The sequence below is a fragment of the Neomonachus schauinslandi genome, chromosome 3 (assembly GCF_002201575.2).
Source record: "Neomonachus schauinslandi chromosome 3, ASM220157v2, whole genome shotgun sequence".
Classification (NCBI taxonomy): Eukaryota; Metazoa; Chordata; class Mammalia; order Carnivora; family Phocidae; genus Neomonachus; species Neomonachus schauinslandi.
This window is the reverse complement of record NC_058405.1, coordinates 158,529,020-158,555,293: the sequence shown is the minus strand read 5'-3', so window position 1 is coordinate 158,555,293 and position 26,274 is coordinate 158,529,020. Positions and strand designations below refer to the sequence as shown.

Here is a 26,274-nt window from a genome sequence, read left to right as displayed (position 1 = left end):
TCTGCAGAGCCAGCCCGGTTTCTGAGAGCACAGACGCCGCATCACAGCGGACGCAGGGAGGATCTCCAAGTCCCCAGAACCCGGCTCTGGGTTCAGCTCTGCCAGGAACTTGCTGTGACTGCAGCAAGTCACAGCTGCCTCACCCGAGAAACGATAAGAGTCGTTTGAATTCGTTCGTCCTTCTGGTCTAAGCCGCTCTCTGCTCATGCAGACACACGGGAGAGCCGAGAGCCCAGGCTCAGCCGTCTATAGACTGCTCCCCGTCTACCCGGACGTTCCGTTATCTACGGGTTTGAGGGGGAAGGTTGGGCAGCGCTGACCCCGACTAGGAAGAACAGCCATTTCTCCTCCTGTTTGCGGGGTGGGGCGGGTGAGGTCGGTGGTCAGCGGGTCTCGGAAGGAGAAGGAAAAGGAACCCCGGCGAATGGGGCCCGGAGCGCCAGGGCGGTCGGGAAAGCACACCCTGCACCTGCCGGGTGGGGGCGGAGGAGCACGCGGGGGCACAGCGGCCGGGAGGCCAGAAGCCGCCGCGAGCGCGCTCACCTTGCGGCCGTTCACGTAGAAGAGCAGCTCCGCCGCCCGGTCCATGCTGGCGGGGCACGGCCCCGCACCGGGCCCCGGGGTCGCCGACTGCGCTGCCGGCGGAGCCTACCCGGCAGTCAAGTCCCAGGGAGAGAGTTCCACTGAAGACCTAAAATTCCGTGCGCCTGGCGGGGAAAGCCTGCCTGGTTCCCAGAACGTCACGCGAGCGCTCCGGCCGCCGAGATCATTGGCGGGAGCTTCCCCTCCTCGCGCCGAATCCCCGCGTCCGCGCCGCGCTCTCCGCCTCTCGGCAGGTGCGGCAGGTCCTGCGGCGTCTCTTTGGGCGTCTTTCATTGGTGCGGGTTTTAAGTGGCTTTCCAGCCAGATGTGCAGTTCGGGAACAAGCCGTTTTTTGTGCCACTGCTCCCACCACGCTCCCACCACACCTGGTGCAGTCCTCATAAAACAATCCCATTCATTCCAACTTTGCAGGAAAGGAGCTTAAGGACAACCGGTGGTTTTACAACTTTGTCTTACAGTTTTAGAAATAACTATCCAAGTTTATTTTTTAAAATCAAGAGCTACCTTGATATAGAGATAAACCTTTTTTTTTTTTTTTTTAAAGCTTCATCACTATTCACAGTCTATCCAGTAAATAACAACAGTTTATCTGGTAAATATGAACAGAGATAGAAAAATCTTGGAAAACTTTTTTTTAAAGGCAACTTGGAAAATACTGAAAAGCATAAATATCTGTAAGCCTACAACTTAGAATTTACCAGTATTAATTTTTGGGTCTATCTTTACATTTTTGAAATCTGCCTGTAACTCCTTTTAAAAACTCAAATAGAACCAAACTAGTTATTTTCCAGACTTGTTTTCATTCAATATACCTAGAACACTGGGGCACCTGGGTGGCTTAGTTGGTTAAGCCTCCAATTCTTGATTTCAGCTCTCCTCATGATCTCAGGGTCATGAGATGGAGCCCCTGGTCTGGCTGGCCCTCAGCACAGAGTCCACTTGTCCCTCTCTCTCTGCTTCCCCCACTCGCTCTCTCTCTCTCTCAAATAAATAATAAAATATCGTTTAAAAAATATACCTAGAACACTTGCCCATGTCATTTCGTTTATGTGAACACAAAATTTTGTGAAAATTTCCAAAGTTAGTACATAAAAGTGAGGAGTACAACTAGCGTCGCCATATACCTCATTGAGCTCTGAAAATGGTCAACATTTTGCCATATTCACTTAACTTTTTCTGGAGTATTTTTTTTTTTAAGATTTTATTTATTTTACAGAGAGAGTGAGAGAGCACAAGCAGGGGGAGCAGTAGAAGGAGAGGGAGAAGCAGGCTCCCTGCTGAGCAGCGAGACCTGGAATCATGACCTGAGCCGAAGACAGATGCTTAACCATCTGAGCCACCCAGGCGCCCCTTCTGGAGTATTTTAAAGCCAATCTCAGGAATGTTACTTTATCCCTAAGTACTTTAGTATACATTTTTAAAAAAGACATTTCTTTACTCGAAATGCCATGCTCACACCTCACAAAATATTTTCTTAATATCCTGAAAATTTCCCAGCATCCAAAAAAGTCCTTTTACATTTGATTTCTTTGAATCAAACAAAGGCTACTCAATGTATTTTTTGTTCTCTCTTCAGTCTGTTTTAATCTACAACAGTCCCTTCACCCACTCCCCCTTTTTATGCTATTAACATGTCCAGTCAGTTGTCCTATAGAATGCACCACATTTTATAATGGCTGATTGCTTCTTCTGGTGTTTTTTGTTCTTCCAACCTACTTACTACGTATATACTGTGCCTGATGAGGAAAACAAAGGCAAGAGATACGTGGCCTAAATGAAATCTCCTTACAGCTTGCAGCACACTGATACCTGAAACACTCAGCCTGACATTCCTCAAGGAATCATGGCCGCCTTAATGCCTCAATGTTTATGTTTTATTGAAGACTAAAAGCAACCTTATCTTGACAGTAGCTAAATCTTCAAGGTTCTGTAAGACCTTGCTTTCAGCATATAGAAATTCCTTAAAAACTTAATGTTATCTCTCCCTCCCCTCCTTCCACAAACTTAAAAGTATATAGTCAGTCACACCTCACACTCGCAGGTGCAGCTCTCTCTGCCCATGGGTCTTTGTCCTTGTGATATAATAAAATCACCTTTTTGTACTAAAAACATCTCAAGAATTCTTTCCTGGTCATTGGCTACTGGACCCAAACTTCAAATCACATCATGCCTATCGCTCCAAAGCCTTGATTAAATTCCAGCTCAACTTTGGGGTTGGGGGAGGTAATGAGAAGACTTCATGGGTGATGCCGTACACTTGACATTGTAGCACATCAGGAGGCTTATGATGTCTGGTCGTCTCATTCTTAATGATGCTGAGATTGATCAGTGACTTCAATGGAACTTGTGTCCTTTTGATATGGTCACATTCATTTTTAATAATGTCCTTGTTTTCTGGTACAAGACATCCCAGGCTCACCTTGGTTATATACTGTCCCAAACTTGGAATTAGCCATTTCTCCAAAGAGCCCTGGTCTCTGTGATGGGAAATAGTATTTAGAAACCACAATCTAGATGCTAGAAGTACTCATTGCTAGTCAGTCATCATTGTTTCTAAACATTTTTAGTGGACAGAACTAGAAAATACGTAACTTTTTAAAAAGTGCAAAAAGCATGAGTTCACACTAATATTTCTAATTAAAATTTAAGATTGCAGAGTTTGATTCTGCAACCAAAGATTCTGAAGTTTCTGAAATCTAATTTCTTTAATCTGTCCTTAGAACTATTTCATAATAGCCACATCAATATTATAGCAGCAATGAGACTAGTAAATGAAAGTTTAAAATTTTGTTATAGTTCTTTTTACCCTTAGAGTATATCCTGATAAAGATACAAATTCAAAATACCTTTTGTAAGATTGGGTATCTCTGTCACCAACTTGATAGTTATTTTCATTCATTTCAGTTGGTTTTCAAGTTAGCTGTCCTCTAGTGATGTTACTTATTAGGTTGTTCCTTTTTTCCATTTTTGCTGTTACAAACCATACTATAGTGAAATTTTTAAAAAACATTTATTTTAGAGAGAGAAAAGGTGGGAGGAGGGGCAGAGGGAGTGGGAGAGAGAATCCCAAGCAGGAATCAGCTGGGTAATAAAAAGGAAGAGGCTGGGATTATTAGAACCCAGAATCTTGGCGGCTGAGGAGAGGGTCCTGCTCAGCCACTGTTTAATACCTCAGGAGCTAGGAAAGGGCTTCTAGGAGTCAGAACGCAGATCTCAAAGAAGGCTCGTGGCACATATGGCTGGGACACCTCAGGAGCCTGAAGGAGGCTCCCTGAGGAGCTAGGCCTGAGGCCCGTGAGGGGCACAGCCCAAGTAGTGCTGGTACCGCCATGGGGGCCTTATGAGGCCGGTTCTAGGAATGCTAAATTGACTGGTGACAAACCAACTGCTGCCCCCGAGGGAATCACCATTGCTGAGGGGATGTTGACAGGGAACACAAGCAAAAAAGGAACAAGTTTTTTGTCCCTCTTTCTGATTTTGTCTCTATCACCCCTTGCTGACAGAAGCTTAAAAAGTCAGCTAGCAAAGAAAAAAAAAATGTGATTTGTAGAGTTCCAGAATCACACAGCAAATTGTAGAGAGGTGGGCTTGGAGGTGAGAGACAATGGCTGGCACATACTAAAAAGTGGAATTTATTCCATGAAAGTAAGAATGTTTCAGTATCAACAAATCAGTGAATATAGTTTGTTATATGAACATACCTAAGGAGAATAATCATATCCCTTTGTGCTCTTAAGCTATTATGTTTCAGCTTCAAATCCACATGTCTCACTCCACTTAAGGCCAGGCCTTTACAAAACCCCATTTTTCCCTTTGCCAGGCTCCCTTTCAGTCTCTGGCAATAGAAGTAGATAGAAGCAAACTGCAAGTATGGTGGAGGAAAAAGAAATTTGCTCCTTCCTGTTTGCTACTTGTTCCTGTCAGCAACATCACAGAAATGGCTCACCCTTGCAGGAACAACGGACTTCAGAAGCAACAGAGGGTTCCAGTCTGCAGCTTTTCCACACTATCAGACCAGTCTTGTCCTAGCCCGTCAGGGAAACAGCACTAACCTGTTGCACACCTTCCCTAGAGTCCTGGAACTCTTCCTCCAAGCCTTTAGGTTTCAGTAATTCCATTCTTTTTTCTTTGCATCCCCAGCCCCAAAGTACTTCCCATAGTTACCTCCTCTATGACACTCCAGTGGTCCCTTGTTTAGTTCTGTACTATATGGCTAACAATTTATAAAATAATTGTGGTTTCTATCTCTTGGCTGGACCCTAACTCATACAGTCTCTATCAATGTCAAAAGTCACTTGACAAAAATTCAACACTCATTCATGATTTTTTAAAGAAGCACTCAATAAAATAATTGATAGACAATACTTTAATGTGATTATAAATTATACATAACCAGCTCAAAACCCAGCATCTTACTTATTAGGGTAAAACCAAAGGCATTCCCATGAAAATCAGGAACAATAGGATAAGGATACCTATTCTTCTCACTACAATTTAACATTTTACTTAAGGTAGCAGCCATACAATTAATTAGACAAAAGAAAGCAATGAGATGCGTTAAGATTTGGAAGGGGAAAAAAAAAAGAGGTAAAGTTAACTTAGTTTTCAGGACATATGTCTGGAAAATACTACAAATAATGAATGTTCAGTAATTAACATACAGAAATCAATAATGAACACATATATGCAAATAATTAGAAGAGAGAATCAAAGGGAAGATCCCATTTTTATTACCAAGAAAAAAAAAAATTCCTAGGCATAAATTTATTAAGAAATATGTAAAAGCTCTAGGAGAGGGAAACTTTGATACTCCCCCTAAAGTCTACGGAGTATGGTAGTGGGGCATAAACAGACACACAGACCAATACAACAGAAAATTGAGAAATAAATTTAAGTGCACGTGGAAATACAACATAAAAAAGGGTAGCATTTCAAATCAGTAATGGAGAACATGGACCTTCTCATTAATGGGGGAGTCATTTGGAAAAAGGTTGAAGTTGCATTCATATCTCATATCATAGAAAAAAATTCCACATGAATCAGAAATTTAAATGTAAAACAAAATGAAACCATGGGTAAATGTCTTTATAATCTGGAAGAAGGAAAATTCTTTCTTACTGTGACCAAATTCCACCAGCAATAAAAGGTTGATAAATTTGACTACATAAACTGAAAAATAATTTACATGGGAAGGGAAAAAAAGAAAAAACTCATAGAAAGGAGGAAAAATAGAAATAAGCAATAGGGACAAAAATATAATACTGGAGACTGCCTCTAGGAGGTCCATAGTCTCCAAGTAATAGGTGTATAGGAAAGAGAACAAAGATTTTCAGGGCGCCAGGCTCTTAATCTTTGTGTAAACTGTTCCTTTAATAAGGCCTCCACTCAACCCACATTGTTGATATTATGAGTAAGTTCCGTGGGACTCTGTATTCCTACAGCAATTCCTCAGAGTTTGGTCCTAGGACAGTCTGCCCCAGAATGATCTGAAGTGTTTGTTAAAAACACTAGTTCACCCTTTCAGTTGTCAGATATTCTCTAAGTAAGCTTTTCCATCTAGGCAGAATAGAATTTGACTTGTCATTTGAATACAGTAAATTATGTTCATTGATCTCAGACATCAATAGGATTTATTACTTTCTATTACTACTATAGTAAGGGTTCTTTAAAATAAAGTTATAAAAACCAAATTTAAAAGAGCCTGAAAGGTTAAGCCCCTCAGCCAAGTCATCAGATTACAGAGAATGGAAATAATACAGAAATTGACATCTAACAGGTAATTTTGAAAGTGTAAGAATGAAGGGTGACAGAAAACTGGCCAAGGCAGGAGGCAACTTTTAAAATCTTCTAGGTGATCAAATATATTGGATGGTTTAAAAATAAAACAAGATAGCTTGGTATACAACAAGATAACCAAGGCAAAAATATTTATAACACATTTTATTTGGTTAAAAGGTTAACAGCTTTTGCTTAGTTAAAGGCTGTTAGGTTGAAAGAAGTTCACAAAAACAGCAACATAAGTTATAGGATGACCAAAATGATTTTAGAAGTTTAATATTACAAAATAGCTATTTTATACACATATATGTAAACATAAGAATAAATTAATACTCATGAAAAGGTGGGCGGGGAAGCCTTCTTCACGCATTTCATCTTTTGGATCCTTGTTATATCCCTGTTTTGACTTGGTATGGTTTGAGAATTCAAAAAAAACAGAATCCATACATTCACCTCATCTTCTCATCTTCCTGCAGAGTAGAAAAAAGGGAAGATGAACAATATTAACAACTCAAAGCTGATGCTTTTGATGTGAAGCATGGAGAAGAAAACTCCTGTATCATATATCTGGAATACTCTATGATAGTAGGAATTATAAAATAAGGTTTAAGAAAAACTGACCAACTTAGATTTCACACATTACATGTTTTACTATGTGTTTCTTTTTTATTATGAACTTCAGCATACATAGAAGAATATATGAAAATGTACAACTTAAAAACAATAAATAAATGTTGATGTACCTACCACCCAGGTTAAGAAATAAAATATTACCACACCTCAGAAGCCTCCAGTGCGCCCCTTTCTGATCACATCCCTTTCGTCCCCCAAGAAGTAATCACTATCCTGAACTGTGTTCATCTCTTCCTTGCTTTTCTTCACAGTAAAGGTGTTTTTTTTCCAACACCTTTATTCACTTCTAAGTCTCTCCTTCACTGAAACATTAAACATTCTTATTTTACATTCTGTATCTAATTCTGCTATCAGTTGTTTCTGCTAGTACCTTGTTCCTTGTGTATGTAGTGTTTACTGTGAGCTAACTGTTCATTTCCCTTGGAATTTTATCTGTAGAAAATTTGTTGAGGACTGAGATGAGGGAGAGCTCTAGAAAATATTTGCATTTCCTTCTAATGGACAACAGGGGGCACTACAAGTCATGGGCTAATACTAAATCCTCAGCTTGAGGTTTTCTGTGACTTCCAGATATTATGAATTCCAGCTGCAATGCATGAGAGTTTGATTTTGATTATGAATTCTCAGAAGATTTTTTTCCTCCTCAGTTCAGTACCAGAGTTATTTCTTGGGGCTTAAAAAAGCTGGTGGGAAGGTTATTTTTAGTTTGCCTCCTACTGAGAAAGTAGCTCAACTTTATTGAAGGTGATCTACTATTGGACTTTTCATTTTAGCTAAACCCTAGGATATGCCTTCTGTCCCCAGCCCCATAAAGCTGTGAATCCAACACTTAGGTTCACCTAGTTTGGTAAATATGTTCGGGCAAAAGCCAGAGTCCACCTACCTCTCTGGGTTCCTGCTCTCATTCAGTCTCTGATGCGAGCTCTCTTTCTTCTTCTCTTCTAGCTAATAGATATGTTCAAGGGGGTTTTTTGTTTGGCTTTTGTTTTGTTTTTTAATATTTTACCCAGTAATTTTATTTTATTTTTAGTTTGATCATACACCTAGTATATCATGTTGCAAAAAGTGGAGCTGTATTTATTCTTTACATTACACATGTTTTTTAGATGACATACATATACATGGTCCCAAATTACAAAGGTATAAATGGTTAGCTATCGAGTAGGTCTCTTTCCCTCCTCTGTACCCCTCTCCAGAGCCAATGATACCACTGCCTTGGGTAATTAGATAGAATTTAATTAATTCTTTAGAAGAGCTACCTATTCTAAATACAGCAAAATGCTGCAATGAAATAGTATTCTATTTTAGTTTAGATCTGTATGCCTATTGGGCATACAGATTATTTGGTAAATGGTTTAGTTGGTAAATTTTTTTTTTTTTTATTTTTTTTAAGATTTATTTGAGAGAGGGAGAATGAGAGAGAGAGAGCACATGAGAGGGGGGAGGGTCAGAGGGAGAAGCAGACTCCCCGCCGAGCAAGGAGCCCGACGTGGGACTCGATCCCGGGACTCCAGGATCATGACCTGAGCCGAAGGCAGTCGCTTAACCAACTGAGCCACCCAGGCGCCCTAGTTGGTAAATTTTTTAAAAGCAAGTATCACAATGAACATTAGTATAAATACTAAGAATGATGACAAACCAGCTGCCTTTTTTTTTTCTTTTTGGATGACATCCAGCAGATATATCACAGCTTCTGATAGGCCCCAGTGAGAAGAGATCCTGAATGAAACTGCTTGCAAAGTATTATAGAATGATCATTTTAGGCACTGAGGATAGGGGTGGCAGAAGTTAACAAGAAGGTAATACAAATATATTTTTTAAAGTCTTTATCTTTTAAGTCCCAAAGCACTGAATATGACAAAGGGGGACATTTTCAATAGTAAAAGTCCTAATCTACAATGTGGATTAATCATGAATATTACTCTATGAGTATATAGTAATTATGATATTTATGTACCAAATAGCAGAGCAACTACCTTTATGAAGCAAAAACTACAGGAGATGCATGGAGACAGATAGGAACACAATAATAAGAGATTTTAATATACAACACTCTCAGTGCAAGATAGATGAAGTGGGCAAAAAAATAAGGAGAGAGAAGATCTAAAGGATATAGGGGTAAATCTTATGAATATATATCAAACTCTATACTCTGATAAAAGAGGGTACATATTCTTCTCAAGTACTCACAGCATAGTTACAAAAGCAAATTCAACAGCACATTATGAAAAACATATACCATGACCAAGTGAGATTTATTCCAGGAATGCAAGTTCAGTTCAATATTAGAAAACCTATTATCATACACCATGTTAATAAATCTAAGGAAATAAAGCATATAAATTTTTCATGGATACTGAAAAAGTCCTTGACATGATGCAACACTCATCCATGATTAAAACACTCAATAGACACTGGGGGACATTTTCTTAATATTATAAATGGTATATACTTACTTTAATACTAAAGTCATTATCTTGTTTAACGGGGAGACAACAGAGTGGAAATACCACTCAAGTCAGGAACAAGGCAAGAATGCCCACTATTCCTATTAATATGTGAAACTGTACTTGAGGTATTAGCCAATGCCATGAAACAAGAGAAATCAATCAGAGGCATATGAATGGGTAAAGAAGTAAAACTAACTCTATTTTCAGATGGTATCATGGTATTCCTCCTCCATTAAGTTTTATTTGAGAGAATCAATGAGACAGATAATAAAAGAAATTTAGTTAAGTAGCAAGTTATAAACTTACACAGAATTCAACACCTTTCATACTCACAAATAAATACTGAGCATGATTTACATGTCCAAGTTACATGTGCATTTGCAACCAAGAAGACTAAATACCTACAAATCAATTTAACAAGAAATGTGTAAAACCCGTTTGAAGAAAATTTTAAAACACTTCTAAAAGTTACAAAAGAAGACTTGAATAAATACAAAGACATCTCCTGTTCTTACATAGCACAACTCAATACAAAGATGTTAGTTCTCCCTAAATTAAGGTATAAATTGAATGCAATTCCAATAAAAATACCAGCAAGCTAGACCAGTCATTTTGAACTCAAAGCAATTTCGCCTCCTGTGTGACATTTTGCAACATTTAGAGATATTTTTGATTGTTTTAAGTGGATGGGTGCTACTGACATTTACTGGGTGGAGGGCAGGGATACTGCTAAATATCTTACAATGCACGGAACAGCCTGCCACAACAAAGAAATATCTAGCTCAAAATGTCAACAGTTCTGAGTTTGAGAAACCCTGAGCTTGCCAAGTAAATACTAAAGTTCATATGTTAAAAAAAGAAAAATAAAATAAAATAATTAAAAAAAAAAAAGTTCATATGTAAAAACACCTAAGGAAACAATGGAAAAGAAAAACTATGAGAAGGCAGTAGCCTTACCAGACATTAAAACATCATATACAGCCTCTATACTAGACAGGTAGATCACTGCAATAGAATAAAAAGTCCAGCATTAGATGTACCCCCCCCAAATACATACAGAAATTTAGAATATGACATGGTTGACATCTCCAATCTTTGGGATAAAGATGCATTTGTAAATAAATGAATGGTGCAAGTACAGATGGGTAGCCTTTAGAAGAAAGACAAAATTAGATCCATATCTTATACCTCACACTAAAAAAAAATTCTAAATGGACTAGGGATTTATGTAAGAAATAAAACTATAAAAATACTAGAAAAAAATATGATGAATTCCTCTTTAACCATGGTATAGGGAAAGACCTTCTAACTGTGATTTAAAATTCAAAGAGAATGAAAGATTAAGAAATTTAACTATGTAAAAATAATTAAAAAAACAAAGTAAAAAAATAATTGATAAACTCAAAAAAATACTGGCTACATATACTACAAGGGCTAATATCCCTAATACATAAAGAATTCATCAAAAACTAATGATGTAATGTATAGTGATTAACATAACATAATAAAAAAAAAAAAGAAAAAAAAAGAATTCTTAATAACTGGGGGACAAAAAGACCAGAAATACAATGAAAAAATAGAAAAAAGATATGAACAGATTAAAAAATGGTATAAATACCCCCAAGCACGAGGAAAGCTTTTAAATTCACTTAATAGAGAAATGCCAAGTAAAACAACACCAATATACCACTTCTCACTTACCAGAGTGGCAAAAATTTTAAAATATGACAACATATTCTTGTTGATTACAATGTGGGTAAAGGGTGCCACACTCTGCTGGTGGGAATGCAAATTTGTACGAGCCTCTGGAGGGAGGTGTGGCAAGACCTAACAGAACTACATATGTCCTTATTTTTCACCCGGGCAATCCCCTTTTAGGAATTTACTCTGAAGATCCATTTCCAACAATATGAAAAGATATATGCACAATACTACTCAATGTAGTTATTATTTATAATGGTAAAAGATTGGAAACAACCTAAATGTGCATATATAGGAATGTGATTGAATAAAAGGATAGTATATCTATACATAATTATTATCCAGCTGTAAAAAAAAGGAGGAGGAAAATCTCTACAAATTGATATTGATTTCCAGAATACACTATTAAACAAAAGTAAACAAAGCCCAACAGAATAGCTACGGTATGCTGCCTTTATGTAAAAGGGGGATATACATATATTTGCTTATTTATGCTAAAGAAATACAGGAAGGATAAGCCAGAAACTAAAGAAACTGGTTACCCCCAGGAGGTAGGTGAAAATAGGATAGAAAGAGGGGGTAATAGGAATGGGGTAGCTGGGATAAAAGTAGTTGCTGTTCTCTGCATATACCATTTTGTATAACTTTGATTTGTATAATCCAAATGTTTCACATACCTCAGAGTAAACAACAAAACCTACCAAGATATAGAAGGAGAAAACAATACAAACAATAACAAATGTACTTAAATGAATTACAAATGAATAACATAACTACTCTGGAAGGGGGTTGGTAAGGAAAGAACTAACCTAAGACAAAAAGAACCATATCTAAATGTTATAATCTAGTTATAGTAAGCATGCTTCTCACAGGGATAGTAGTTAGCAATTCTGAAACTACTTTATGTGTATGCTAGAAATGAACAAACAAATAAATATATTTTAGATAATGAGAGCCAGGCTTCTCACTGATAAAGAAATTATGAATAAGCAAAGTAAAAATGAACTCTGTGGTGTTGAACTGGAATCAGAGGCTATCAATATATAAACTCACGGTTTTTTACTTTATATACAGATAGAGAAATATAAAAGTGTGTTTATGTGTGGATTAGTACACATACATATGTTTCCTAGCTCTGTCTGCTGAGAGGGCCTAACAGCAATGCGCCCTGTGGTGGCCAGACCCTAAGGGGGATCCCTCCCACCACACTCATGATGACGTTCATGCCCTTGTGTAACTGCCTCTTTAAGGAACTGTGACTTGCAACTAACCAATAGAATATGGCAAAGGTGATGGAATGTCTGACTTCTAAGATTGCATTTCATTTTATGATACTCTATCTGCTAAAGGATTTGCCCTAGAGACTCTGCAGCTAGCTTTGAAATAAGTAGCCATTTTGGGAGGCCCATTTGGCAAGGAGCTGAGAGTGGCCTCGAGGAGTTGAGGACAGCTTCTAGCCAACAGCAAGAAGCTGGGGCCCTCAGTCCTCTAACTACAAGGAAATAAATTTGCCAACATTCTGCATGACCTTGAGAGCAGATTCACCTACAGTAGGGCCTCTAGATGAGAACCATCTTGGACAACAACTTAATTACAGTTTTGTGAGACACTAAGTAGAGCACCTAAGTCAGTGCTCTAGTCCAGATTCCTGGCCCACAGAAATGGAGAGATAAGAAATGGATGCTGTTTTAGGCTACTAGGTTTATGGTAACATTGCTGTGCAGCAATAGCTAACTAATACCACACACATAGCAAGAATACCTAGGTTTCTAAACAAAATTCTTCAAAAGTACCTGATTTGGGGGCTGGGGCAGGAAAAACACTAAGATAAGCCTGGAACATCTTGTGTCAGAAAGTAAGGAAGTGCTCAAAATATGATGAGGCCTTGCTGAAAGAATACAGAAGGAAGCCACCCTGAAAGAACTCCTAATAGCCACACTGGAATAATCTGGGCAATGCAATAACTATTGATAGTATTAAATTTTCACTTACAGAATAAGTATCCATAAGTCCATACTGATATAAATCAATCAATCAATCAATAAATAAGGGAAGGAGAGAGGGAGAAGGACAGCTCTTCCTTACAGAATTCCAGAAGGAAAGAGGGAAACAGAAAACCACTATTAGGCAGAAATATAACTGTTGCGGGCAAGGTCCATCAATGGATGCTAAAATCAGTAGGCGAAAGTGGGAGGAAAAATAGAATGCACAGATTCAAAGCATCTCCCCCAGTGTTCATTAACTATAAAGGAAAAGATAGTGATTTACAGATTTATAGTGAAAAAACCCAGCAAACACCACCTCAATCAAGGGACCAAAGTTAACATTACCGAAACATACTGACATGATAAACCCCTTAAAATGATGCAATGAGAGAAGGACATACCATTTCTGCAGAATTCTTGCCAAAAATGCTTAACTGCATTGTAATCATGAGAAAACATCAGACAAACCAAACTGAGGGACAGTCTACAAAATAACTGACCAATAGTCTTCAAAAGTGTCAAAGTCATAAAAGGAAAGGAAGGAATGAGAAACTGTTATAGGCTAGAGGAGGCTAAGGAGAAACAAGGTGGGATCCTGGATAGGATTCTAAAACAGCAAAGGGTGTTAATGGACATCTATAGTTTGTTAACAGTATTGTACCAATGCTAATTTTCTAATTTTGATCATTGTACTGTGGATAAGGTGTTAAAATTAGGGAAAGCTGGGGAAGGAACCTCTGGGCTATTTTTATAACTCTTTGATAAGTCTAAAATTAGTTTAAAATAAGAAAGTTTAACTTGCAACTCAGTTAAAAAAAAAAAAAAAGACAACCCAATTGAAAAAAGGGAAAAAGATCTGAATAGACTTTTCTTTTTTTTAATTTAATTTTTTTTAAGTAGGCTTCCTGCCAGCGTGAAGTCCAATGGAAGACTTGAACTCACAACCCTGAGATCATGACCTGAGCTGAGATCAAGAGAATTATTATATGATCTCACTCATATGTGGAATTTAAGAAACAAAACAGAGGATCATAGGGGAAGGGAGGGAAAAATAAAACAAGATGAAATCTGAGAGGGAGACAAACCATAAGAGACTCATAACCACAGGAAACAAACTGAGGGTTGCTGGAGGGAAGGGGGTAGGAGGATGCTGTAACTGGGTGATGGACATTACGGAGGGCAAGTGATGTAATGAGCACTGGGTATATAAGAGTGATAAATCACTGAACTCTACCTCTGAAATTAATAATATACTATATGTTAATTAAATTTAAATTAAAAAAAAACCCCAATAAAAAAAATCAAGTGGAGGAAAAAAGAAGAGCAAGGAAATAACTTTGCTATGATTACAACTTCAGATGCGCTTTATCTTAAATTATGCTTGATACTCAATCCACAGTACTTGGAATAATTGCGTTTTAAATTTTTCCCTCTGTCAGAAATGATATTAAGGTGTTGTGGCCCTTTTATATAACGCAATAACTTTCTGTAATATGAGTAATTTCACCCTCTAATTTGTGTTCAGTACAGATATTTGAGTATTCATGTTAATTATTATGTTTAATAATATAAAAAGCTAATCCATGTGGTAGTTGCTATAGCTCTAGAGAAAATAAAAAGAGTGGGACACCTAACCGACTGAGCCACCCAGGTGCCCCTGAATACACTTCTCTTTGACGAAGATACACAGATGGTCAATAAGCACATGAAAAGATGCTCAACATCATCAGTCATCAGAGAAATACAAATCAAAACCTTTCTATGACACTACTTTACACCCACTACTATGGTTAGAATCATCAAAAAGCCAAATAAGAAGTGTGTTGGTAAGGAAATGGAGAAATCAGAACCCTCATACATCACTGGTGGTAATGTAAAATGGTGCAGCAGCTTTGGAAAATAGTCTAGCAGTTCCTCAAATGATTAAACAGAGTTACCATATGACTCAGGAATTCTACAAGTAGGCATATACCCAAGAGAAAAGAAAACATATATAGACACAAAGACTTGCAAATGATATTTATAGCAGCATTATTCATAATAACCAAAAGATGGAGAAAACCAAATGTCCGTCGACAGACAAATGGGTAAACAAAATGTGGTATTATCCATATGACAGACTATTATTCAGTCCTAAAAAGAAATGAAATACTGATACATACTATGAAACGGGATAAACCTGGAAACACTATGCTAAGTGCAAGAAGCCACATACTACGTGATACCATTCATATGAAAAATCCAGAATAGGGAAATCTATTGAGATAGGAAGTAGGTGAATGGTTGCCTAGGGCTGGGGGTGGGGTGGGTAGGGTGGGGAGGGGGCGGTATGGGAATGATAGATAAAGGGCATGGGGTTTCTTTTTGAGGTGAAGAAATGTTCTAAAATTGATTGTGATGATGGTATGTGTATCTGTGAATATACTAAAAACACACTGAATTGTACACTTTAAATGATGATATGTATGGTATGTGAATTATAGCTCGACAAAGTTGTTTTTTAAAAAACTGTTTGATCCTTTATTTCACTTTTGTTTCTCTCTCACCCTCCCTTGTATTGCTACAATGTGTTGGTTATTGGGGTTTTTTTTAAGACTTTATTTTTTTAGAGCAGTTTTAGGTTTACAATAATATAGAGAGGAAGGTAGAGATTTGCCATATGCCCTCTGCCCTTACCTACGCATAGCCGTCCCCATTGTCAACATTATCACAAGCATTGTAATATATTTTACTCACGATGAATCTACACTAACACATCATAATCAGTTGAAGCCTATAGTTTATCTTAGGGTTCCCTCTTGGTGTTGTACATTCTAAGGGTTTGGAAAAATGTATAATGACAAATATCTATCATTATAATATCATACAGAGTATTTTCACTGCCCTAAAAATCTTCTGTGCTCCACCTGTTCATCTGTCTCCCCTGCCCCCTCCCTGACAACCACTGATCTTTTTACTGTCTTCATAGCTTTGCCTCTTCCAGAATGTCATATAGTTGGAATTATACAGTAAGTAGCCTTCTCAGATTGGCTTCTTTCACTTAGTTAAATGCATTTGTGACTCTTCCTTGTCTTTTCATGCCTTGATACCTCATTTCTTTTTAGCACTGAGTAATATTCCACTGTCTAGATATACCACAGTTTATTTCCCCATTCACCTACTGAAGGACATCTTGGTTGCTTCCTAGTTTGGCGATGTGAATAAAGCTGCCATAAATATCCATGTGCAGATTTTTGTGTAGACATAAGTTTCAACCCCTTTGGGTAAATACCAAGGAGTGTGATTGCTGGGTCATACAGAAAAGTATATGTTAAGTTTTCTAAGAAACCACCAAGCTGTCTTGCAAAATGGCTGTACCCTTTGGCTTTCCCACCAGCAGTGAATGAGAGCTTTTGCTCCACACCTGTCATTGTTTCAAAATACCTGTCAGAACCATCAACTTGGCCTTTCATTTTATAAAAGAAGTAAATACTGAAACAATGCAAAGGATGAGAAAATTTAAGGATAGTTTTCTCTATCTTTTTGAATATATGATCCCAAATATGATTGGGTTCAGCAAAACAGGCTACTTCATTTATCCTTTTAAAAGAGTGAGATTTTCCATAAAACACATGTAAAAGGCATTTGGATATATTTTGAGATAATTAAAGAAATTTGAATAGGGACTGGCTATTAGATGACAGTAAAAAATGTTGCTAATTCATATAGATAATTGCTGTGATCACTATTAATCTAGTTTTGTTAAGAAGTTCCTTTTTTAAGAGAGATACACAGAAGTGTTTTTGGAATTAAATGACCCAATATTAGGGATTTGCTTTAAAAATACTACAACAAAAAAGGAGAGATGAAATAAATAAGGCAAAATACTGATAACAATTGAAGCTGAGGGATGGTGGATAAGAAGGTGGAGTACTATTTTCCCTTTGTTGGGGTATGTTTTATATATTTAAAAAAAATAGACAAATCTCTCTGTCTGTCTGTCTGTCTGTCTATCTATCTGTCTGTCTCTCTATCTATCTGACAGAGAGACAGACAAACAGAGCACGGTGGGGGCAGAGGGAGAAGCAGGCTCCCCACTGAGCAGGGATCCCAGGACCTGGGATCATGACCTGAGCCGAAGGTAGATGCTTAACCAACTGAGCCACCCAGGCGACCCTATTTATTTTAGAGAGAGATATTTTAGAGAGAGAGAGCATGTACACGCATGGGGGTGGGTAAGGGCAGAGGGAGAAGGAGAGAGAGAATCTCAAGCAGACTCCCTGATGAGCATGGAGCCCAACTCGGGGCTTGATCTCACAACCCTGAGATCATGACCTGAGATAAAATCAAGAGTTGGACGCTTAACTGACTCAGCCACCCAGGCGCCCTGTTTGAAATTCAAAAAAAGAAAGAAAAAGACTATTACTCTTTAAGGCTAAAGAACAAATAAGCTACTTTGAATTCTTCTAGGGAACACAAATGAAGATAACAGACATGGAAATAGTGGTTTGCAAATCATAGGGAACAAAGTTTTTTTTTACAAAGTCTGTTCAAAGAATAAAAGAAGACATTTCTTCAAATCTTACCCAGATCATACTGTGATTATTATATGTCAAAAATATATTGATATTCAGAAATGTTCAAATACTAATTCAGGCAGGAATTTCTTTTAAAGCATATAGTTTATAATATCACACTGAAATCACTTTAATATCACTGAAATACTTACCTTTTGAGATTTGGCTCCTTTAAAGAGAGAGGAGTACACCTTCTTCTTCGGCTTGGTGCCTCTAAAGATGGATTTTCTGACTTATTTTCAGCTTTAGCAGCATTATTTGAAACAAAACTGGTATTTGTCAAGTCCTGTAGTGTTCTACCACCTGCAAAGAATATTATTTTCACAAATATTTATAAACATATGTAAAGAGAAATGGGATATCCTCATATAGAAATAGATATGGGATATTTAGTGGTTTGCAAATTACTGGCAGCAAATTTTTAAACTTAGCAATAATCAAGTTATAATTTTAAATATTACAATAATAGCACTGAAATTATTTGTGAATCAGTTTTTTTCCCCAGCAATGAGAAGAGACTTAAAATTTGAAACAACCTACCAAAGTATACCATAACATTTTTATTCTGAAATCACATATAGGCTGATAAAAATCCTTCACGGGTCAACTCTATTCACAGAATCATACAAATTACTACACATTCATTCAACATTTGTATCAACTGCTTACTCTGTGAAAGGTATCATGAGAAATAGAGAGAAGCAAGATGGCTCACCAGTCCTCTATCATGGACTGTAACTCTAGATTTTTGCACTTCTTTTTAGTATTCCTTTTACCCGGAATGGCCTTATCCATCAAAATCCTAGTGTTCTCTAACTTGAAAAGATATCTGTACCCCCATGTTCACAGCAGCATTATGTACAAAAGCCAAGACATAGAAACAACCTAAGTGTCCATCGATGGATGAATGGATAAAGTTGTGGGGGGGTGTGCCTATGTTAATATTATATGCATATTACTCAGTTATTAAAAAATGAGGAAATCCTACCATTTGAGATAACACATATGGACCTTGAAGGCATTACGCTAAGTGAAATAAGTCATACACAGAAAAACAAATAGTGTAGGATCTCACATCAGGAATTAAAAAAAAAAAAAAAATCAAAACAAAAAACCAAAACCCAAACCCAGAAAAAGAGATCAGACTTGTGGTTACCAGAGGTGGCAGAGGGTGGAGAGAGGGGGAAAAAGAGGAAGGTAGTCAAAAGGTACAAACTTCCAGTTATAAGATAAATAAGGACTAAGGTTAAGAGGGGGCGCCTGGGTGGCTCAGTTGGTTGAGCATCCAACTCTTGATCTCGGCTCAGGTTGTGATCTCAGAATTGTGAAATCAAGCCCCAAATTGGGCTCCACACGTGGAGCCTGCTTAGGATTGTCTCTCTCTCTTTTTTTTAAAGATTTTATTTATTTATTTCACAGAGAAAGTCTCTCCCTCTTCCCCTGCTCTTCAACCCCACCCCTCCCTCTCTAAAAAAAAAAAAAGTTAAGAGAGTAAACCCCAAGAGTTCTTATCACAAGGAGAAAACTTTTTTTCTTTTTTCTTTTCTGTTTACTTTATCCATCTGACATGATGGATGTTAGCTGAACCTACTGTGATAACCATTTCATAATACATGTAAATCCAACCATCAAGCTGTATGCCTTAAAGTTATACAGTAATATAAATTATTTAATAAAATGGGGAAAAAAATTCTAGTATTCTGCATACATATATATTCAAATGTTAGTCTCCCAGTAGAAAATTTTGATTGATATGGGAATGTCCAATGTCACAAAATTTCTAATAATGAAGGAACATCCTTAGCATCCAATGTTTAAGGGGAAAAAATGGGATAACTAATGTTATATATAGCATGCCTTCAGATATATATTTTTAAATTCCATAGATTCAACTCTGTATGCACATGCCAAAATGTTGACTGCAGTTCTTTGGGTGATTGTTTTTCCTCCTATTTTCTGATTTTCTACTTTCAATTTTCTGCAATGAGTATTCTTTTAATAACTGGGGGAAAATAAAAAGTAAACACTAAAGATAAAAATCCTACCTATCCTTTACGGCCTAAAATGCTACCTATTTCATGATGTCTTTGCAGGTTCCTCTTGTCCAAACCCCTCCCCATATATCTGTTAGCACATGTGTGCTTTTATTAGAGCATTCACCACATTTACCACTGTATTTCTTATTTGTTATTTTTAGATACATGTATTCTGAGGAAAGGATTTGGTATTACTTTTTTTTTTTTAAAGATTTGTCAGAGAGAGAGAGAGAGCACAAGCAGGGGGAGCGGTAGGCAGAGGGAGAAGCAGGATCCCCACTGAGCAAGGAGCCTGATATGGGTGGGACTCAATCCTAGGACCCTGGGATCATAACCTGAGCTGAAGGCAGATGCTTAACTGACTGAGCCACCCAGGTGTCCCAGGATTTGGTATTACTTATTTTTTAATCCTCTAAAACACCAAATCAGACAACTTTGTGGTAAAGGCCAAATCTGTTTTTTAGGTTATAAATATCCAAGACACTACTCTGTTATCTTCCTAAAATATTAAACTTTCTTTAAATTCCTTTATATTGTTTCTACAGTTCAGGCTACACAATTAAATACTGTTCCTAACTCCATAAAAATAGCAGTTACAATAGAAAATACTGGTTAAGTGAAAAAAGACAATACTTTTAAAACTTGGTCACTTCAGCTATTGACCTACCTATTCCTGATTTTTGTGTTCTCTGGTTGAATTTCATCCCTTTCATCTTCTCATGTTCATCATCACTTACTTGAAAGATTGGTGAGCTCTCCATGGCAAAATTTTCTTTTATCATCAGATTTTTACTAGGAGAAATACTCAGAGGTACTGACTCCTCATGCATACTCTTAAAGGAAGAATCTTGTATGTTAGGTGAATATACCTGAGATAAAGATTGAAACACCTCTTTGTAAAAGTCTGGCTTCATTTTGACAACTCTCTCATTTTCTGAATTTTTTTCCTCACCAGCTTGTCCAGATTCAACTGATATTCCCTGGTCAGTGTCAGATATTATCTGCATTACCTTATGGCCATCTGAAGAAGGATAGACGGTCTTCCTTTTCTTTGATTTAGATGCCGTTTTGTTTACTTTTCTGCCCTGGCACTCTCTTTCTTTTATCACTTCCACAGAAGGGATAGCTCTTTTTTCATTCAGAGTTGTGGAGCTTTCCTTCAGATTCTCCTGTAGGTCCCTATGCTTACCAGGATCAGAATCTGCTTCATTAGTAATATATTTTAAACCTGATTCTAGGGAGACAGACGTCTGTAAAGAATCTGATAACTGCGAAATAGATTTGTTTTTACCTTTTGCAAAAATCTTTGCCTTGCCTGATGATTCTTTCCCATGCTTTTTAACTAGTTTGTAAGGATTTGAAATTTGATCACAATTTTCCTTTTCATTACTATCAATTTCCATAGAGTATCCACTGATGATACCTTGGCATTCAAGTCTTTGTTTAGATATATTTACTTGAAAAGCAAGATCTTTTGTACAGCTTTCTTGATCATGCACATCTTTATCATTATCCCCATATATTTGGTACTTTTCAGAAATTATTTCTGTCTTCCGATTTACTTTCTGCCTAAGTTTCTTATTTATTTTTGATTCATTTTGCTGGGCAGGTTGCGTTTCAGTCACATGCTTTTTCAAACCCAACACATTCTGTGTCTCATAATCATACAAATTTCCATTATTGTGGGTGGAAAGATAAGCTGTTTGTAATTCACTTGTGACTTCTAATTTTTCAGAAATGGTTTCTTCACCTGTTTGGGTTAGAGAAAAGAAGTTACCTTCTTCTGGGTCATACACACCTTTTTTTTTAAACTCATTTACTTGGTTCATTTCCACAATTATTTCTGTCTTCCGACTTACTTTCTGCCTGAGCCTCTTATTTATTTTTGATTCATTTTGCTTTGTAGGTAGCATATCAGTAACATGTTTTTTCACCCCCAAAATGTTTTGAGTCTCATAATGACATAAGTTCCTAACACCTCTGGTGGAAGGATCAGCTACCTGAGACTCATTTGTGTCTTCTAGGTTTTCGGGGATGATTTCTTTTTCCTTTTGTGTTAGAGAATGTAAATTATCTTTTTCTGGGTCATGTATGCCTTTGTCATCATTCTCATATACTTGGTTGATTTTAGAAATTATTTCTGTCTTCCGACACACCTTTTGCCTAAGCTTCTTATCTATTTTTGATTCATTTTGACAAGCAGGTTGCATATCATGGATATGCTTTTCTATTCCCAGAACATTTTGAGTTTCATAATCAAATAGGCTTCCACCATCTTTGGTAGAAAGGGCAGGTATTTGGAATTCACTTGGGCCTTTTATATTTTCAGGGATGATTTCTTTATCCTTCTGGGTTAGGAAGAAAGAACTACCCTTTTCTGGGAAATATACATTCTTGTCATTATCTAAATGATTCACTTCAGAAATTATTTCTGTCTTCCGATTTACTTTCTGCCTAAGATTCTTATGAACTTTTGATTCATTTTGCTGAACAGGGTACACATCAGTGATCTGCTTTTGCAAATCCAACACATTTTGGATCTCACAATCACACAGGTTTCCATTATCAATGGTGGAAAGAGCAGGTTTTTGAAACTCATCTGAAACTTTAAGGTTTCCAGAGATGGCTTCTTTATCCTCATGGGTTTGGAAGGAAAAGTTACCTTTTCCTGGGCCATGCACATCTTTAGCAGTATCCCCATATGCTTTGTTTGTTTCAGAAATTATTTCTGTCTTCCGATTTACTTTCTGTCTAAGCTTCTCATTTATTTTTGATTCATTCTGCTGAGCAGGCTGCGTATCAGTGACATGCTTTTTCAAATCTGACATATTCTGGGCCTCATAATCACATAAACTTTCATTACCTTTGGTGGAAAGATCAGCTGTTTGAAATTCACTTGTGACTTCTAGGTTTTCAGAAGTGCTTTCTTTATTCTTTTGGTTTGAGAATAAGTTACCTTTTTCTAACTTAGGAATCACAAATGTCTGTCTAGAAGCTTTACTTTTATGATAAGCTAAAGAACTCTGACCCATATCAAATTTACTCTCCTGCTGGAATTTATCTGAACTTTGGGAGAAAGAGTATGCTTCCTCTTGCTCATTTGTTACATGTATTCTTTTCTTTCTTTTATTACACTGTGTACTTTGTCTGTCGTCTTGATCAAAGCCATTATGAAGGGTTACTTTCTTCAGTATGTTCAACTGAATCAGCTGCTCAGTACTGAAAATAAAATCTGGATCTTCTGAATCCCCTTTGCCATTTAAGACAACTGATCTTTTTTCTGGTCCATTTTCAACCTTTTCGTCAATATTGATATCTGAACTATTTTTAAATTGTCTCTTTGATCTTTCTCTCTTTTTTTCAGAGCTTGAATCTTTCACTTTTCTGAAAGTTTTTATTTCACAATCATTTGATTTTTTATTGTTTTTATTTTTAGTCCCTGTTGAAACTGTAACAATTTTGCTTACTTCACTAGCAGTTAAATCCATGTCAGCATCATACACAGTCTTCTGCAACTGAAAGTCATCACTACCCTCAAATGGATTCATGTACTCTGCAGTAGGTTCACTTGTAGACTCCGATGAGTCAGGAAGGCACTGTATGTTTCCTTGCATTTTAATATTCTTTTCATTAGTATGATCATTTATTTCATTATTCCAATTTAATTCTGGACTTGAAATGTGTTGTTGATCTAAGTCTGTCGCATGAGAACTGTCAACAGAAGGATTATTTTTTTCCTGAGATGATTCATGTTTTTTCCTTTCCGTTACATTACTGAGAGATGGTTTCTCCTTTCCGTGGCTGATTGACTGGGCATTTTTCATCTCACTCATTGGGGAACTCATGCAATTTTGGTCTGAATGGAAATGACTTTCTATAAAATAAAGGGAAAGAAAATTCGGAAATAAGTAATGACAAGGAATTTGTTATTTTAAACAAGTAAGATTAAAAATCAAGCTGTTTCACAGAAAGGATTCTGACAATGTGTTCTGTTCAGACACTTAGAAAGAATCTACGCTGATAAAAATAAAGTAGAATGATCAATGTATTCAGACATTTTACATGTGTATCTATGGAAAATATATACTAAGAATTCACTCTGCCTTGGCCCCAACAGTAGAGTATAGCTGACAGTAGAGCCATTAACATATATTTCTAAGTGGGAGAAGGCCAGCAACTGAACCCAAATAACAGTGATGACTCTGATAAGGATTACTATCAAAAGGCTATCAGCAGGCAGCTAAAGTTTATATAAATTATATATACACACATATATTTTTATAAAGGAAAAACAATTCTAAGCTCTAAATGAAATGTACTTATGGCTCCATAATCCAAGGGGCAAATCTATGATAAATACATCAGCCAGACTCCCCTGAAGGATTATTATTTTAGAAATAACCATGTAAATAAAACATAAGTGTCATCATTTTCTCTGGCTCAACCATTATCCAGGCTCAAGTTTTTGCTTTGGCTATAGATTTGGTGACATAAAATCTATTTAGGCCCCCAATTTTTTTGTCTATGAAAAGAAGATGAAACTAAATAAATATATCGTATTTTTCAATTTGTAAGCTAATAAGATAACAAGAAAAGCTCTTTAGGTGTACTCATTTCTAAATACTGCTCGCAGAATAACAGCATTAGACCACTGTGGACCAGACATTTGTCAGCATGTTTACTTAAAAATTAAATTTTTTAACAGCAGTTTTATATAGTGGAAGTTAGCAAGTCTATAACATAAGAGATCTAACTTATTAACTGTTTATACACCATGGGCCTCAAAAAAAAATCTGATGAATGTAACTTTTTAATACTAATATTCAAAACTAATTTTAAAAATTTCACCTTTGGGAAGGATATCAACAATAGAAAAAATATCCCGGAATCATCTAAACCACACATATCGTGATTATTTTCTCTAAGAAATAACAATTAAAAGTTATACTGACTTGATAAAGGTTGTCTTGTTGATACTGAAGAGGGAATATCAGGTGATATCTTTGATATAACATTGTCATCATCTTTATCTTTATCATCATCATCATCATTTGAAGTTAATGGAACCCTAAAGGCAAGTGGAAATTAATGAGGAATTTTGTATTTTACAAAAATTATTTAGAAAATTACATGGATAGTTCTTTTTATATTCCATTTATTTAAGATCCAACTACAAACCCATTCTGGTATCTTTTTATGTTCAATGAAGACAATTATAGGTAGGAAAGAGATAGTTTCTAATAGTTTAGAACCTGAAATAAAACAGGAATGCTTCTTACCCGCATATCCCCAGTGGCCTCAAAAAGATATAACTGATATAATCACTGGTTGGGCCATTAGGATAATAATACTAATAAAATGAATTAACTTCAAACATACTTATAAATACTCATATACAGTATTTATACCTTTCTTACAATTAATTTTATGGAATACCAAAACTGTCTCTAGTTTGAAACAAGTACAATTGTATGTAAAGTTACATGTGAAGTAAAGTTTGCTATGTTTACAAAAGGCATACATGTAAACTAAAGCCATATTCTTGAAGTAGGTAAATCTATTTGGTGGGTGGGTGGGGGGATGGACACAGAAACCCACAGAAATAATTAAACTGACCTTGAATTCAAAGAATGAGGGTTAATATCCCTCAATGATAAAGATTTTGCCCTGAATGCCAAACATATCACAGATACTTAAAAATTATTGATAATGATAACAATAAATATTGACAAATATTTGTTAAAAATTTAAAGGCAACTATTAGTAGAATAGCCATTGGGAGGAAATTTCTATGTCACTTGAAGAAACAGTTAACAAAAATAAACACATAGGAGAGAGATTCTGCTTCTGATAATGGACAAAGAGCTATTTTTGAATCAGCCCTATCAAACATAATGATGATAAATTCTGGATAAAATATTTTTAAATTACCTGAAGTAACTGGAGAGTAAACGAAAAGCAAGTAAATAATAAAGGGTTAGTTAACACTTAAAAAAAGGTGAGTTTACAACCTCAGCCATGCCACATTTTTAAAAAGTTAGAAATCAATATTCTTACTGATTTAAGGTAAGAGTTAAGGACAATTAAAACAGCTGCAAAAGTATGTTTGATGGGGGGAAATAACAGGAGAGGTAGAGAGGGGAGTCCCAAATTTTGTGTGTAAACTCCCCGGCCCCCCCCCCCCCCCCCACGTCTCTGGCTAACCCACAGATCATATATATGTGAGGAAGATTCCAACCAGCCCAGCTAAGGATAAAAGAACCAAAAGGAGATTTCATATGTTGCCCCCTACAGGGAAATAATAAGTTTGAGTTCAGATAAGGTAACTGCCTACTAAAATAAAAACATCAGGGGTGCCTGGGTGGCTTAGGTCATGATCTCAGGGTACTGGGATCAAGCCCCACATTGGGCTCCCTGCTCAGCAGGGAGTCTGCTTCTCCCCCTCTCTCTGCCCCTCTCCCTGCTTGTGTGCTCTCTTTCTCACTCTCTCTCAAATAAATAAAATCTTTAAATAATAAATAAATAAAATAAA

General features: G+C 36.7%; 1 protein-coding gene across 1 annotated transcript in view; it reads right to left on the bottom strand.

The window, feature by feature from the left end:
• Nucleotides 1-6,220: 6,220 nt before the first annotated feature.
• The window catches only part of SGO2 (shugoshin 2), a 42,975-nt gene continuing 22,921 nt past the window's right edge, over nt 6,221-26,274 (bottom strand). The window contains 6 exon segments of the mRNA XM_044913376.1: nt 6,221-6,851; nt 17,859-18,009; nt 20,410-21,455; nt 21,750-23,616; nt 24,591-24,626; nt 24,629-24,810. Of these exon segments, the coding sequence (XP_044769311.1) occupies nt 6,836-6,851; nt 17,859-18,009; nt 20,410-21,455; nt 21,750-23,616; nt 24,591-24,626; nt 24,629-24,810 (3,298 nt within the window). The 3' untranslated portion in view covers nt 6,221-6,835.